Here is an 18248-nt window from a genome sequence, read left to right as displayed (position 1 = left end):
GGAGGCCAAGCAGAAAGGGAGTGGGAATGAGAGAGACAGACAGAGAGAAAGAGAGAGAGCGAGAGTGAGAGAGAGGGAGAGGGGAGAGAGAGAGAGAAAGACAGGAACAGGGAGAGACGAAGCTCGAAGCAGTTCTTTCACAGCAGTTCCCTCCAAAAACCCCAAAGTGATTGATATGATTCTCACACAGTTCCCTTTGGCTTTGAGACAACATCACCCCTACCCTTTTCTGCCCCAGCAACCCCTGCCCCTGCCCTAGTGCCACCTCACCCCCCCCCCCCCCCCCCAAACTACTACCCCAACCCCCCCACACTCCACACACACACACACACACACACTCCCCACTCGGCCCCCTTTTCTCTTTTCTCTCCTCCTCCCCTTTCCCTTTTCTGTGGAGGACCACCCTCCCCTGTGGGAACCACGCTTGGCGAAGCTAACCCCCCGGGACCCCCTTGGGCTCCATTGAGCGCTGGGCTCTCCTCTGATCTGGCCAGCCTTTGTGTGGCCGGCTGACAGGTCCAGAGCAAACAAACAAAATGAATACTAACACGCCTTTGTGTCTGCTTCCCAACGAGGAGCACTTAAGAGAGAATCTGTATGAGAGAGAGAAGGACGAGGAGAGGAGATAGAGAAAGAGAGAGAGAGAGAGAGAGAGAGAGAGGAGAGAGAGAGAGAAGGAGAGAGAGAGCTGAGCTGGGGGTTTGGGGTGGAGATGGCGGTGGTGGTAAGTGCTGATGGGAGGGGTCAAAAACGAAAAGAGAAGAAGAGAGAAAAGCAAAAGGGGAGAAAAATAAAGAGCTCTATTCCTGATCCCCTGGCCACTCACACGGAACTCTCTCTTTTCCCTCTTACCCCAACCATCCCCCCCCCCCCCCCCCCCCTCTCCTCCCGCCTGCTCTCTACTTATTCCTCCCCTCCCTCTCCTTCCCATAAGCTCTTTAGGGAATATAAAGACCGCCATTCATTCTGGGAGAAAACACTGGGCCCAAGTGGGATGTCGTCTCAAGGTGTGCGTCTGGCCTGATGCTTGTCTCGGGCCAGGCAGCGTGCCTTTTCCAGAGGGCTCCTCCTCCTCCTCCTCCTCCTCCTCCTCCTCCTTCTCACCGCCGGTTACATTTAACGCGTAATCTGACAACAGACGGCTGAATGGAGGGCTACAAACAAGACCCCCGACAAACTCGCTCCGGCGACAACAACTGAAAAAGTTCGCAAAAATGTGGATCTTCACTGATGCGACAGTGTTCTGAAACATAGTCGCCCATTGTGAAACCAGCTTTGGCAAATATCAAACAAAATATCATCATACACACGCACACGCACACGCGCACACGCACGCACACACACAGATGTATCAAATGCCATGGATTCAGTGGGACAGTGTACCAACAGACAAAGCCTAAAATAACTATAATTACGTTTCCTACGCAGCACTTTCACTGCAACTGTTGCCAAATGAAATTAAATACAGCCATCAGTCATGCGGAAGCTAAGGGCTACCAAACCCCCCCCCCCAAAGAAAACCCCATAGAGAAATAAAAACGACACTGCCTTTGTTAGCAAAATTGCATCAATTTCCCCATAATCACACCTTTTATGCTGATTCCATTGATTTCACCTTTTGTGAGAGAAGCCTGTGTGGCTAGCTGACCTTGGCAGGTGCAGGCAAGGAGGCAGGCAAGAGAACTGCTGAAAACACATTAATTGGGTCTGACATCACCCAACAACCCACACCCATTAACCATCTGTACAAACGGAGACGTTTCCAAGCTGTATATGTCAATGACACTTTATGTGTAATGTCCTTGGTGTCAAAAGAGCGCATTCATAAGGAATTATAATGCATCTGTTATGAAGCACAGCTTTTGGAATGGTGACCTCTACACCCAACAATAAAAAGAAATCTATGAGACATAAATCGTGTTGTAAATGGCCACTGTTTGGGCCAGATGCTGGTGAAACAGGACCACTGCTATTTAATCAAACTGCCACAGAATAATGTCATTTGTTGTTTGACAACGAGCCGGGAAATTAGTGCTTGACATTTGACCAATTTCACATGAAAACATTGTTGAGCAGTTCATGGTGAGGTAACCTAGTGGTTAACATACTGTTTTAGCCTCTCCACTACGACACAGAGGGAAAAGATTTGTGTTTGATAAAAGCTATTCACTTTTAAGGCTGTTCACTCCTCAAAAATAGATGCAGACATTGGGGTGGGTAGAACAGGAATGGGTGGCCAGGAAGTCACAGAGCGGAGGTCTTTTTTTTTACAATATCCACAGCTATCTGTAGCTAGTGTTAGGTTGATTAGGAAGTCTCATATAATGTCACCTTATTGCTCTTTTGGGACATAGCATGGGGTAGCTATAAATACTCTTCTGTTTTCACCCACAGCGATGGTGTCTTCGAAAAGCAAAGCTCCCAGCCCACTACGTATTATTTTCATATCCTGAAAAACACCTGATGTCTAAAAAAGATAACAACACTCAATTACAAGACAAGGCTCCTGAAATAGCAGCCTAAAACATAATATTTTGACAAGAAAACTAGCCATAATTCATTGTCTGTCCAGCATTCATGAAATAATACACTAATTAGCCAGTTCAGACTAATTTCATATTACCATCTGCAGTCTGTGGCTATGGACACGTAGCCTACCATCTATGAAGACATTTGTTAGTCTTTTAGTCTCATTTTCCCATCCACTCATTTAGCCTACTAAATGTTTTCCAGACATTTTAAAAAAAAAATGTGTGCAAAATGAAGCAGTTAAAAAAACAAATAACAACAAAAACAACAAAATAAAAGCATGGAAGGGGCTCAGTGAGTGGTTACACTGAGCATTTGTTTTGCTCCACAGGCCACTGCCCTCAAGGCAAATGTGAAAAAAGGCCAAGTGCCATTTAGGAAAGGAAATGATTCCAGGTTTCAAAGAGTCTGTGTTATTTCAGTTTTGTGGAAATGCTGCAGGCTCTGAAATTTCAGGATGAGAAAAAACACAACAAAGTTCGAGAGGAATTTGCTCATCACCGCAAGCTCTACTGCCTGTGTAATTAACACAATGTGATTGCAAAAGTATTGCAGGAAGCAATTTACTGCTTGCTCTCCATTAAAAACGAGAATTCCTAAGGGATTATGATCATTTAGGTTCAGATTTACGAGGAATGCTTGCGCTGAAGGACTGGCCTGTTACTACAATTGTTACTATTTTCTGAAGCATCAAAGTCTTTACTGAAACTAACTTCACTTTCACTGAAAAGAGTAAATATAATGGTCCATGCATACACACTATTAAGCATGCCTCATTCTAAGTATTCCCTAACATCAATGCAAGAAACCCGAGACTGTGATAGTGATGTTTATTTCACTATTCTGCATGGCTTTAATCTAATGCATATTTCTCGTGGTAGCGTGGTAGCTTAGTGAGTAGCTTTAGTCCACAAGATAAGGTCATGTGATGGAGACCAGTACATTCTTCCAGTACTTCTGACATTCCACTGTTTGGAGGAACAAAACTGCTTTGCCATACGTTCAAATGGTTCTAAAAAAAACATTTGGCCTGGATGCCGTGAGCACATTTCAGACCTTTGGTTTATAAAGCCACCCACTTGACTGAACCACAGGACCAAAGGCTTCAGCACAACAACCTGTACCAAGGACCACTTGTGTTTTGTTACTGTACCTCCACTTTATATCTGGCTCATGATGCATGATGAGTCAATATTAGTAACTCACTGCAGACCACTCAGGCATACAGGCCGTCTGGCACGACACCGGCTTGCTTTCCAATGTCGGTAGACACAGAAACTGCAAATTGGATCTTAATACTTTGCAATACTGCAGAATAGACAATCACAGAGTAACAATATGCAGTGAAATTCTTCCCTTTGACAGTCTCAATGGAGACTTTTACAACACTGGTACAGTATAATCTAAACCAAAAAGCATCATAACTCACATTAATAGTACAGAACAAAAGATTAATCAAATTAATCCAAGACAATGTGTTTAGATCTCATGACTATTTTAGGCAAGGGCACTCAGTGCTTCCATGGTATACCTAAAAGAGCTCCATTAAGCTTCTCAAGGTGTTATGCACCTTGTGTTGGGCAATGTCCAAGTCACAAACACTGAAGGGAATATCGCCTTACAGTGATGCTCATTCAGATAAACAAATAGGCCAATTCCATTTCTTACACAATCAAGAAACTGTTAAATAAGACCATATGGAATCACAGGGAGACATGACTGACATGTTTTAAAGGCAAACGGCCTAGAAAATGACGAAGGGATATTCCAGAATAGAATCTGCAATCTGACACAGAAGCCAATGCAGACTGATATGTTTATGGCTGAGTACCACTAAACACCAATAACAAATCCAAACCTAGCGGGGTGCAAGGCTGCGCAAACCATCTCCAGGATAATGACGTCCTCAATATCACGGCGAGAAAACATTTTGATGGCTGCTCCGTCCAAGCAAAACAGGACGAAAGAGAAGAACTGGGGCACAATAGCTTAAACCAATAAAAAAGGATTGCAGAACTCCAATCCTTGAGTGACTGAACAATAGCTCCTTTGTGTAATGTGGGGTGAGGGGGGTAGTGGTGGTAGTGGGTGTGTGTGTGTGTGTGGGGGGGGGGACACTTGGCTCCCCGGCAGCTGTTTTTTCACTCGATATCGATCTCACCCTAAAAAGGGCTGAGCTGTACAGAAGCACCTGAGCAGCAGCACCCCCCCCCCCCTCTCTCACATACGCAAGGCTGTCGAACGATCAAGAGGGAGCAGCAACATCGCTCAATACAAAACCAATCACCGCTTAAATCATGGCTTAAATATGAAGCTGTTAACCTGCCATAACCCATGACAGAAGCCTTCACCAGGAGTCTGAGGACTCTTCAGCGTTAACGGGAATAATTACGGTGAAGGACATCCAAAACCAAGACGGAGACCTCTTCACCTTCATATGCTGGGGGATCAATACTGTCTGCTTTGTCACTGCCCAAGCACTTTCAAGCGATGACTCAGAGCCTATCCCCATGTCTGATCTCACTACAATCCTTCCGTGGCCTCAGGAACGACTTGCAAAGCATCTGACCTTGCTAGAGCCTCAGTTGAGACCAGAGACGACGAAATCAAATGACTAGATACAATTTTCCCTTTAACCACATTCACTAGCACCTAACATGCTCCACTTCTCTACACATAAAGACATAACATTTTTCTTCCTACATGTCTCTGGTGTATACTGAGGCTGAGCCGTTGGTCACTTAAAACCTGCAGTCCCTGAGAGAGGGCCTCTGATACGGTTGGATTCAGTTCATCAAAAGTTTTGTTCTACACCAGGATCACCTTCGCTCCGTCATTTGTCATCTCAACGTACCTGTCCACATACCACCCAGAGAAAAACAAGGAGGAGCGGGGAGCATCCGAAAACACATTGGGCTGTTGACGCTGTATGTCAAAACATCCCCACAGTGAGTAGCTATGGGTTAGAGTCCCAAAAGTCCTATCTGATTCAAGAATGATGGAGATGGCCACACACCTAAATCTCTACTACGACGACACATACTGTTTGGTGGAAAATTGTGTTTCTGAGGCGAGCAAGCTTGGGAAAGCTCACAGCTCTATTTCTGGGGTTTGAATGAAACAGTATTTGTTTTCACCTGAGCACATGACTACAAATGACTGCCAACCGGCCCATCGACCAGCCGCCGTCCCCCCCCCCCCCACACCCCCACCCCATACAAACGTCCACCTCCCCCCTCGCCTCTCCACCGTTACAATCCAGCCCCCAATTCTTACCCTGCCCCCCTCCCAGAATTCACGGCTGTGTAGGTGAAAGGTCATGGTAAAGTAGCATTCCACAGAGTCTGAGACACAGTGTGCAGTGCAGTGAAAAGAGGAGAAGGGAAAAGGGTTTAGTGTCCCTAATCCCGCCAGAGATTCGGGGGGATTTGCAAGGACAGAGTGAACCATTCCCTTGCAAAAAAAACCCTCCCTGGGTAACGGTCCATCTTGCACTCCCACCAGGCAGGAGCAGTGGGATCCCGGCCAGAGGCACAGCTGTTTGCTGCCCCGGCCGCACTATACGGGACTATTTACTGTACCTCAGCTACATCAAACCTCCCGTGGCCCTCAATCTCCAAATGTTAGGCTACGGTCCACATTCGGGGGTGGGTGGGTGGGTGAGCTTGGGCTTACTCTCACTTGGACTTACTTGCAAATTAATAACATCATCCGTGAGCAGAATGCACGAAGAAAACTTCTGTTAATTTTTGTATAACGCAAAAGGATTGCAAGCATTCGCACAAAGCAACCAACAAGTAGCCTACTTAGAGACCGGAGCGTCTTCAATGCCGAGTGTGATTATTGTGAAAATGGGGCCTTCAGGCCTTACAACCCTTATTTGGAGAGGACAGGCAGTGAAAATAAAGACCTCTTTCATGGCACTGTGAGAGCTTTGGGGGTGCAGCACTGGTCCACTGGTGCCTCTTTTATCCTTACAATTAGAATGTCACTGAATACTCTGCAAAGTTACCCTGAGTATCAGCCCAACACAATGTTCTACACAAACACAGCCCCCCCCCCCCCCCTTCTCCATCCCAGTTTCAATTTAGGGCCGTTTTCCCTTCCAGGCCTCTGGACTAAAATGACTCATTCCTTAAGAATGTACAACTTGGATGTATTGTGTGCAACGGTGCGGTCCGATTAAAGATAATGTTAACTGTAGGAACAATTGTGTCACTGATTTTTCAACAATACTCATAAATTAAAAGTCTAGCAGTCTGTTCACCGCAAATAATGTGGCAATTATTTACTCTAAAAAAAGAAAAAAGAAAACGGTATGCTTTTCTCCCCGTCTGAGGTTGCTTAGACATTAATTCTGGGGAACGAGTGCCCGAGATGATCGTCTTGGTCTTGAGCAGAACAAAATGTCAAGAGATTATAAACAAAGAATAAAATTCCCGCAGGGCTCTGGCCCTGCTTCTATTTAAACCCGGCTACCTCGTTTGACCTACACTTTTCATTTCAGTAACAGAACTCCAAACAGGTCGTCCCAGAACTGGACCCGCTGTCGTGCGATCCTTTGTGTCCGCCACAATTAATTACTGGCTTTTCAATGGGCATTCAGGGAGAAGAAGCTTTAGTGGAAGGTATCTGGGGCCACTGACATCTCGGCGGCAGTGACAGGACCATCTCCGGCAGACAGCTGATGGCGCAGATCACATTTCACTGACAAACTCAATTGCGCTTGAAGTGAGATCTAGTGAAAGTCAATATGCCACATGGCCCCCGTGGCACCACCATCGACCTGGTGAGACCAGATATCCAGCCGAAACCATGGCCACTCATTTATTCATTATATTTCCAATGTGTCCCACGGATTGTTGGGTGCCCTCGTTACAAAACAAAACAAGCCAACAGAACTCACCAGCCCGGCCAAGCTCCCAGTTGGCTGGCAACGAGAGGTGTGTCTAGTAGCAACAACAACATTTGCACAAAACAACATTCATCTTGGAAATAAGGGTCCAAGGCTGAGGGGTGAAAATAAAGACAGAAATATGTTACATATACTGTATATGTGTGTCATACCTTAACTCTACGCATACCTTTACTGTACAACTAAATAACTAAATTTCGGGGAAAAAACACAAGCCATTTTGTGTTGTTTGTTATGAGAGCCAATTATGAGATGAGGTTTCAATGACATGAATAGAGCTAACCACCAGGGACGTTACAAACTCTCTCCAATCGTTGGCCTCCCTGCCCGCACCAACCCTGAACCCCCTCTGAGGGGAGAGTGTGGTTACTAATAGCCCAAACCCTCCAGGCACCACCGCAGGCAGGAAGAACAGTTACACAACCTGCCGAGGTTAGCGGTTTACTAGGGAATCAATTAAAGGGACTGCAGCAGCAACAACGAGAGGGTGAGAGAGAGATAGAGGGGGGGGGAAAGAGAGAGAGAGAGAGAAAGAGAGAAAAACACCATCATCTACTCCAAGCCGGGGAGAAAGTAAACAATGTCTCAATAGAGATTGTCTGGTGCACTCTGCACTGCCCCTTCCTAATGGTCCACTCGGTTTCTCAGCTAAATGTGAGGAAATCCTATTTATAAAGTCACCCTAACGCCTTGATTTAAGTAAGGTGTTCTTTTAACGCAACTGCACAGCCAAGTGTGATGCACACCAACATGTAGGGTTTGCCAATTGATTACTAGCATAATGATATAATATACTGTATATCCTCTGCTTTGGATGAAACTGGCTGGCACATAGCAATAGTTTTAAAACATGCCAGCCCTCAGACACTTCACGGTTGCTATGAAGCCATCTTATGTTACTCCGGCCCCTACAAACTGTAAGTTAGACGGTGATTACCATGGTAGCAACCATGACAGCTTGCCATTAGCAACTGAAGGTCACATTTGTGATAGGACCTGGGATGCCGGGGGTGGTTTTGTTTTTCATATTCTATCTTGAGGTCGAACGTGCTGAGCCAAGAGGTATGTACACAGTTGTAGCTCAGCTGGGAAGCTCTGGTGACGGAGCAGGGACGGGAATGCTTCGGACATCTGAGGCAGGAATTCCTCGGTGAACTGTCACCGAGCAGCCACCATTCCACAGGAGCGCCGCTCGCTCCTTTTTGATGACATGTCACATGATCTTTCACAGTACCCTCGAAGAAATGTTGGCGGCTGACCAGCACTGGCTACTCTGGTAGCTTTTACACTCCATTTGGCTGTCATGGGTGGGATTTTTTCACCTCTCTCTCTCTCTCTCTCTCTCTCTCTCTCTCTCTTCCCTGGCTTTGAGCGGATTCTAATCCCACTATTCCCGATTCCAGTGTAATAGCCGCTCCACGCGCCACTCAGCCAAAGGTCCCCGGAGCAAAGTCCAATTTGGAAAGGCTGATAAGCTGTCTGACATCGAGAGATTACAGGGTTCAAGACGGGATCTGGACAGATGAGGAGGGACTTAAGTTGCCAGGGACACAAAGGAGCAGGCAGGACATTTATGTTGCAGGGCGGCTCTCAGGGTCTGAAGTGCACTATTGACCACAGGCTCACTGCCTCCGCCGGTCTCACCCAGGACCTGAACAGTGCAGCGCAATAAAAGCAAGACAGGGAAGTGTCCAGTTCTGGCTTCTTCTAATTAAAAGATAAATTCATGAGGTCATTTTTATATTTCTCTCCAACGACTACTCTAAATTCTGTCGTATATATCAGGGATTGGGAGCACTCATCCAGGACAGGCAGCTCTGCTGCCGTGTCTGTGGTTTTTCCAACGGAAGCATGGAACACGATCACATGCAAATACCACATCCCCCTAGTTCCCTGGACATCTCTCAGGGGACAGCCACAACTACCGTTTCCCATCAAGGGTCATGATGAAGCCTCGCCACCCTGACCTTTCCATATTACCACCATATGAAGAGCAGCGCGAGGCACAAAGAAATCGGTTCTCTTTCTCAGCTACGTGGGCAGGTTACCATTCACATGGCCATCAGATGAAGAATGGCCTCTGAACTTAACAACCCGTTTCTGTGACCAATAAAAGAGAAGAGCTTGATTTATGGGGTGCGGGGAAAAATGACTAGAACATTCTGGAACATCATGGTTCTTGCGGTTTTGAGAATCTCTAGCTGCATTGTCCTGGGTCCAATATGAGAATCCTACTGGGCATCTTTTGTGTTAATTAAAAACAAAAAGGCTGTGAATAAACTGGCTCTAGGATCTCTTTGAGCAATACTTGTCTAACATTCTTGCAATAGTAGCAGTGACACAGCTTTATTCGATGGCTCAACGTTGTCATGATGGTTAAAATATTTCCCCATGTATTAATACGGGATTGTAAATACACTAATAGATATGACTGCATGACACTGGCTCCTGCCACACGGCAAACGATACTTCATTCACTAATGAGAATATATAAACAGCCGTGAGCTAAAAACAACAGCAAGCCCCCTCATAAGAGATCTCATCAGGGGAGGGGATTCCAGTTGTCTAAACTCTGACCCTGTCTTGCACCCACACACACACCCACACACACACACACAAACACATGGACAGACACACCCACCCACACAGACACACAACCCCCATAGTGCAGTTCTCACCGGCAGCATTGTAGTTCACAGAGGGTCAAAACATGGATCTGCAATTAACTCAGGACAGAGAGGAGGCTGTGAGCAAAAGATACAAATAGCATTCCGGTAGCCAAACACCTTTTGGGAATGTTTAACTCCTACTTCAAGGCCTCTGGCAATGTGTCCTACTAGTATATTGACATAAACACAGAAGACAAAAGAGATCTCTGGGATTGAAAAATGACTGTTTTCACCTTAAACTCCCGGGTGGGTTACATGAATCGAATAAAACAGAGAGATCAAATGAACTGGGTAATTGGGGGCTAGTGGCAGCCATCACCTTGTGAAGTGTGGTGCCTCTCCCTCAGTGAGCATCAGAGGCAGTGGCACTTTGCCTGGCCTACCGGGGGGTTGGTGGCTGGGATACATGGAGACGGACACAGAGGGACAGCTGGTGTTTCGGTGGTACTAAATCACAGACGTAACCTCTACACACATACCCCCAACTCTCTGAAATCCCTTGTGCTCTCCCCCCCACCCTCCACTACACACACACACACACACACACACACGCAGGCACACACACACACACACACACATACACACACACCTCCCAAAAAGAGAAAACACACACACACACACACACACACACACTCACACACACACACACACATACACACACACACCCCTTCCAGCTCAGTGGCTCACAAAACAAAGGCAGTCACAGCTTGTAGCCGGCCAGACCAAACGTAGATGGCTTCATTTGACCAGACCAAACGTAGATGGCTTCATTTGGGACCCTGCACATTCTGGAAAAATGCTGATCTGAGTAAGGAAAAGAGGGGCTCCACTTTGGGGAGGGACCTCAATTGATGGATATTCCATCTCCTCCAAAAAAAAACTAAACTTATCTACGGAGCACACTCCACACTCCACTTACAAATCCATGCCTGTGAATTTACAACAAGCCCTTCCTGTTCGTAGAATTCAACATTGACTGAGGGGGAAAAAAATCAATGTTGGCAGGATTTGGTGTAGCCCAATATTGACATAGCTGTGCTTTGTAAATGACCTCAACAGACACCTCAGTATTCCATCCTCAGGCCCAAGAGCTGGGCAGTAGGGTTACTCTCTTTGACCCCTTCAACCCTCCAGAGTTTCCTACCGGTCACCCAACCGCCGTCCTCAGCTGACAAATAGCCCGTTATAAATATTCCTAGCGAAGAGGTTGCGGAAGTCACCTATCATCTTGGCAACCATGTCAGGGTTAATTTTCTGGTGAATACACTAGACATGCTCCTGAGGGATTACGCCCGGACATTAAAGATGGCTTCCAGGGGCCCCCCGATATGAAAGAGGGGTTGTGGGAGTGACAGATAACTGTCGGCCCAATGCCGTTAGGACATCAAAAGTCCAACCTGGGGGGATGGGGTGAGGTGGGTGGGCGTGGGATTGGACACACTTCAAGGCCGCCCCTCACCCCCCCCAGGCCCTTATCACCCTGCACAGGTCCTTAAATGGATTTACGCCGAGATCTGGCACCTCCACCGCATTAAATGGATGAACATGTTCGAGAAATAAACAATCCCCGACAGCCGTCAACGGCAGACGCTCAATATAAAGGAGAAAAGTATAGCATGCCTATTAGACACCTTACAATGCTCAATGGAGAGGGGCCGTCTTTGCATTTCTCTGGCATTAATTACTGTCACTGATGGCTTCATTGAGCAGCCAAGAGAGAGAGAGAGAGAGAGAGAGAGAAAGAGAGAGAGAGGGAACAAAACAGCAGGGGAAAAAAAGGAGAGAGAGAAAAGCACACATTTTTAAAATAAATATATATAGTGTGCAGATGTCATTAGAGTCAGTTTGGACTGCAGGAACATTTGTTGGAGTGGCTGAAATGACAAGCAGCCTTTTGGGGTGGCTGGTCGGGGAGGTTTGACTAGAATGAGGGGTAGAACATGAGCACAGAGGGGAAGAACCCCCCGAGGGATGAGAGTCACTCAAACACATGAATTCTCAGGAGAGACAGACAGACAGAGAACGAGCTGGGGAGAGAGAGCGAGAGAGAGAGAGAGAGCAAGAGAGAGAGAGAGAAAGAAAGAGAGAGCAAGAGAGAGAGAGCAAGAGAGAGAGAGACAGTGTGTGTAAGACTCAGAGCAAGAGAGAGAGAGTCAGTTCAGAACAGTGTGTGGGTGAACACCACAGCAGGCTTAACCTTGGGTTCAGCACGAAACAACACACACATGCTTGTCCCTTTGAAAACCCCTCCCCCCCAGCCAGCCCTGTGGTAAACAGTCCACGACTAGTTACTCACTCACACCAATCAGGCCATTATACACAGTGGTCTGCTTCTCCTCAGTGTTGACTTGTCAACATGACACACAAAGAAAAGAAAAAAAACACATTGCTAGTTGAAAAACTATCTGGAAGCACGCGCAAATGAACCGCAATGTAACTAATGCGATGTGTAATCCAAATGGCTACACCTGTATTCGACTTCCTTTTCATTCAATATGTTCTGGCAAAGGCAGAAAACTACTCCAGGCTTGAGTTGGATTGAAACCAAATCAATATGCACCCTGGCATGGGCATGAATTCTTCAAAAGAATAAATTCAAACGTGAAATTGAGAAGTGGTAGCTGCCTATGAAGAAAATAACATGGCAAAAAAAAAAAAAAAATCCGCTGCGCACCTACATGTCCGTATAATTTTGCCCTGTTTGAAATTCAAATACGCCATGCACTGGCGGAGAGCATCCTGAAAGAGACCACAGTAACGTTTCCGATGAATCAATCAGACAAGGAATCACAGGTGCAGCACTTCAATAAGCCCATTTCAAGCCTTGCACCTTGTAAGCATGTTACCCACCACACATAAAACAAAAATCAACCTGATTTGTAGCCTGAAATGTATTTTTCTTTTTTTTTTTTTGAGATAGGAAATGGCAGGTTTTCAGCAAATATTGCACTGGTAGACAAAGGCTCACCGGTGAAGTCAAGTCCTTTTCTTAATTACCTGCTATTGTATCATCCATCCCTTGCCCATCCCCCATCACAGCGGGGTCCCGTTTTAAACAGGCTCCCCATATGCCGAGCCTCACTTGTTGGCCTTTCCTCTCTGCCACCATCTGGCATATTAGTTCAGCCAAAATGAAAAAAAGAGAGACCCAGACACAATGAGACATGGAGGTGGCCCATCTGCTCCGCGCCAGACTCCCCGATCATTACGGCACAAAAGCAGCATTTAACCCAAACACAAGTCTCTCATTTATTTAACCTGTTCCTCTCCAGTGACTTCAGCCCAGGAGCTGCAACTAAAACCACCTACACCAGCACCAGCACCTCCACCTCCACCTCCACCACCGCTGGTCAGGGGAAAAAATGACAGGCCTGTTAGGTGACGGGAGAGGCGAGAGATGGAAATAGATCTTATGTGTGTATGTGTGTATGTGTGTGTGTGTGTGTGTGTGTGTGTGCACGTGTGTGTGTGTTGGATGCCTCAGGAGTACTGAGCCAGAGCTGGCAAGCCCATCCCCTGACAAATCTGCACCAGTGAGCATGTGTGTAGTGTGTGTGCGTAGTGTGAGTGTGTGTGTGTGTGTGTGTGTGCATGTGTATGTGTCTACATGTGTATGTGTCTACACGTGTATGTGTGTCAGTGTGTATGTGTATGTGTGCGCTCCAGTGGAGCTGACTGGCATTGGGGGGCGCCTTCGTCAAACACCGGCGCATCAGGGCCAGGGATCTTTGACATCAGCTGTTCAAAGTGCAGCTTCAAGTATTGATTCGCCTCTCCATCTACCTCAGTCATCACAATGCACTTACACCTACGCTCGTGCCACTGGGGGACTAGCACTCTGTATGCTAAGGACATGAGTTTCCTCTCCTCACAAGCTGGCATCAAATTTTAATGAATACACGGATGAGACTCAATGATGAAGGCTAAAATTCAGCAATCCACCAAATTATGATAATCCTCCTGCAGATCTTTGCTTAATAATACAAAATTGATAATTATTCTTGGAAGACAGGCAAAAAAACATGCTCTGAGCTATCCATTGTCAAGGCTGTTGAATACAAATGTCATGGAAATGAAAGAAGAAGAAAAAAAAAACAGCATGCCCCAAGCTGTGCATTATTTAAACCACAGGAATACAGATCCAATCTCTGACTTCTCTTGCAACAGAAGAGAGAGAGAGAGAGAGGGAGAGAAAGAGAGAGAGAAAAAAGGAATAATTTGCCAGCATCTATTTCAGACCACAGCTACGGGGCACGACTGTGTCGACAACATTTCCACCACATCACATTCATCGACTTATTCCCCCAAGGACTGCTAACCGCAAACTAATTTGCAGCGTGAGTGTAACTACTGACAAGAGCGGTGAGGACATTTGTAAGTGATGTAAAGAGATCAAGCTAATACATCGGAGTGCCTCGTGCCGTTTTTTTTTTTTTTTTTTTTAAGTGCCTTGGCTGAGATGTGATTTCATTACTTGGGAGAAGGAGGAGGTGAGGAGGAGGAGGTGGAGGAGGGAGGAAAAAGGGGGCTGTTACCACAAATGGGGAGCCCAGACACCAGCTGTCACAGTCCGGCCAGTTGATGTAAGCCCTTTCTCGGCGAGCCCTGACCGGTTTCAATTACAGGCCGACCTCTGACCCTGCCCGGCTAGTAACTGAGTGCACAGGAGAGGCGGCGGGCTTCGCCACTAAGCCCCTCTGACTGCAGAGGCGGAATGAGCCTCGCTTCCATCTAATCTACTGAGCTGTGTCGCCTCTCTCTCTCTCTCTCTCTCTCTGTCTCTCTCTCTTTGGTAAGGCTAATGAGCAATTGCTAATGTACATGCTGTGATGTGAAAGCATCAACATTTCACATTACAGTGTGCTTAACTGTGTTACACATGTGCTGCTCTGTGTGTGTGTGTGTGTGTGTGTGCGTGTGTGTGTGTGTGTGTGTGTGTGTGTGTGTGTGTGTGTGTGCGTGCTTGTGTGTATGCGTCTGTGTGTGTGTGTATGTGTGTGTGTGTGTGTGTGTGTGTGTGTGTGTGTGTGTGTGTGTGTGAGTGAGCGTGTGTGTATGTGTGTATGTGTGTGTGTGTGTGTGTGTGTGTGTGTGTGTGTGTGTATGTGTGAGTGAGTGAGTGAGTGTGTGTGTGTTTGAGTGTGTGTGTGTGTGGTGAGAGAGAGAGAATGAAAGAGGGAAAAGGAGTGTGTGTGTGTGTGTGTCCCTGAAATCAGGAGGGGGCTTGACATTTCTCCAGTCTTGGGGGTGGCGGGCGGCTGCTGTTGGGCGCAGATAGGGCCAGCCCTCTGCCGGGCTGCTGGGAGGCCACCTCCTCTCTCTGCTAATGCCCTTTCTGACCTTCTGTCTTTGGGGCAATTTGGAGATGCCAAAAAGAGACAGCTGCACTTCAGACTTCCCGCCTTTCTCCCTCTCTGTCCCTTGTTCCCTCCCACTGTCTCTTTTCTTTCTCTCTCTCTCTCTCTTTCTCTCTCTTCACTCCCTACCCCCATTCCTCATGCATAAGATCACTCCAAGCCAGTCCATTGCTTAAGGCATGACATCCAACTACCTAAAATGATTTCTACAGAGGGAAATACAAGGATCTGTGACTTTATTCACATTTTGTTTCTTGTCGCACACTCTTAAAACACTTCAATATAATACACAGTTTATTACTGAACTAATGTTACATTTACTGATTTAGCTGGCACTCTCATCCAAACGGACTTATAATAAGATGCAAATACTACAGAGAGAGTTACCTTAATTAATGGTTTGACAGTCTGTGTAGAAAAGTTCTTGGCTAGGCTCTATAACTATCATTTCAAAATGAATCCTTGCCATCAACGCTTGGGAACAACAATGAACTCTGTTAGAGAGCAACATTACAAACATGAACTCATCTCACAAGATATGTCCTTTGATGGGTGCATGTTATATGGTGATTTGTATTCCAAGGAGACAAACAACAAAATTCCTGAATGTTACGAGGGTGAAAGGAATCAATTTAAGCTTTGTTGCTCTTGCTAAAAGATGCTGAGACTGGCAGCTTCCCTCCGATTCAGTAAGCAAGCATACTCTCCCTAATTATGTGAAATTACAGGGTCAGGCTGTGGTATCAAAAGCTTTTCCTTTCATTCTCTCCCAAAAGCTTCTATACTTTTTTCTTGCCATCTCCTTTTTGCCAGAACATAAAATGAGAAATGCACAACATCTCTGTTTTGGAAAAAAGTACATTAAGAGTATGCTGACTTCTTTATACTCTAAATATGCTCCCTAAAGTGAGTTTTAGCGAACAAATTGAAACGGGGTGAATGCAATTAGTTCTTTTTTAATGTCTCATGGGGAAGACAAGATCTGTATGTTCCAAAAGTTTTTATGGTAAACCAACTATGCTAGAGTTGAACCTTAAATAAGGCATGAATGTATTGGCCAACCAACACACAGAGGAAAGATCAGATGATGCCACAGAGCATTAAAAAATGTTTGAGAGCAACGCTTTCTTTTTTTTTGCCTTGAGAGACAGATCCAGCTTAATGCCTCTCTGATTTCTCATTTATATCTGTGATTTTTAATCATGCTTACAGTAGAAAAAAAAACATTCACCAAGATAATTACACTGAAAGTCAAAAAGCTGCCATCTCGAGAAAACCAAGGATTCAGTGAGCGCGTGCCTATTCATTTATGGTGCTGAGTGCCACAGAAGGTTAATGGCAGAAAAAGACTGCTTCACACAACCCGTTGCACAGAATGGCGGGAACAGCTGGAGCAAAAACAGCAATCGCCCAGAATTTCTATCAGCTTGGCACTACTCCAAATCAAATGTAGCCTTTTTTCCCCTCTTCTTCACAAGGAAAAAAAAAACACTTTAGTCATGATGAAGCCTTAGAAACAATAGGAGGAGATACACATCAGGAAAACTGCACAGGGAATAAGGAATGTTTCTTTTCTTCGCTCGTATGTAATTGTTTATCAAACACAAAAAAAAGCCACGTATCTATAGACGGAATCTGTCTACACTGTAGATTAGCTATCTCGCCCTATCCATTTTTTCAATTAGTGTCAGCACTTCCAAGCCCTGTCTGGTGTATTTCTAGCAAGCTGTCAGAGAGAGCAAAACTCAAATGCCATCTGACCACCAACTGCATATTTCATGGGCTGAGTGAAGGATTTATTGACAAGAACCCTGCAACGCTACTCTACATCTTCATCTACATCTCCAAGCTCGTCAAGATGGATCGTCTTGTGCGGTTGACAGCTGAATCGCTTTGATGCCCATTGCGGCTTGTCAAGTGTTTCTCAACGAGTAAATGGAAAAGTCCCTACCTTCTTTTTTGGGGGTACTTTGTCTTCCTCCTTGGCTGCCTTGCTGCTCTTTCCGTGCTTGGCTGTCTTGTGTTCCCCAGGCTGCTTGATGGTGATGCGGATCTCCGGCGGGCAGATATAGTTCTCCAGGTTCTTGGGGGGCTTCTTAGCGCGCTTGGTGGTTTGGATCTTCAGCTTGAGGCTGCCCTCGGAGAAGCTGGCCTCCTTGATGGAGAACTCCTGCTCCTCCATGCCGTCCGGCTGTGTCCACTTCTCGCTGTCGGCGTTCGAGCTGGCGTCCACGTCCCGGCCCAGCCCCAGGTCCTCGTCCTCCTCGTGCTCTGCTGCCCCTCGCTCCCCGGGCAGCAGGAGCCCCTTCGCCTGACTGGGAAGCAGGCTGCTGCCGCCGGTGAGCTCTGCCAAGGTCGCCCGGTTGATGGTGCTCCCGGACGGGAAGAACTCGGCCTCACTGACCGCCTTTGGTCGGGATGCCCGGGACAGTTCCCTCTGCTCCATCGCTGACCCCCAACGTGTGTTTTTGGGAATCGGACACCAGGAGCAAACTCAGGAAAACAGGTGCCCCACCTGCTTACTCTGGCTACCCTCTCCGATAGCGGCGATGGCGGAGTCCGTTGGGTGTTATTGCTCTCTGAATCTGATGAATCTCACAAGGATACAGATTTTCCAAGATGAAACTGCATAGGGGAGAGAAAAACACAAACAAATACGAATAAGAACCTCCCCACTGCCATGTCAGAATGAGCAGAGGAGTCTACACCGCACACAAGGCAAACTCCCTTGGCATCCAAAACCAAAGAGCCTCACTGAGAAAAATAAATGGCTTAGCA

The 18248-nt window shown here is 46.4% G+C and overlaps 1 protein-coding gene across 2 annotated transcripts in view; it reads right to left on the bottom strand.

The window, feature by feature from the left end:
- Positions 1-18248, bottom strand: part of setbp1 (SET binding protein 1) — a 47113-nt gene that overhangs the window by 20615 nt on the left and 8250 nt on the right. For both annotated transcript variants that reach the window (XM_062542910.1, XM_062542911.1), the window contains exon 2: positions 17422-18095. In XM_062542910.1, the coding sequence (XP_062398894.1) occupies positions 17422-17916 (495 nt within the window). In that variant the 5' untranslated portion in view covers positions 17917-18095. The remainder of the gene's footprint in view (positions 1-17421; positions 18096-18248) is intronic.

This window comes from Sardina pilchardus, chromosome 8 (genome assembly GCF_963854185.1).
Source record: "Sardina pilchardus chromosome 8, fSarPil1.1, whole genome shotgun sequence".
Taxonomy (NCBI): domain Eukaryota; kingdom Metazoa; phylum Chordata; class Actinopteri; order Clupeiformes; family Clupeidae; genus Sardina; species Sardina pilchardus.
The sequence above is the reverse complement of the archived record's forward strand: the minus strand, read 5'-3'. Positions and strand labels throughout refer to the sequence as shown.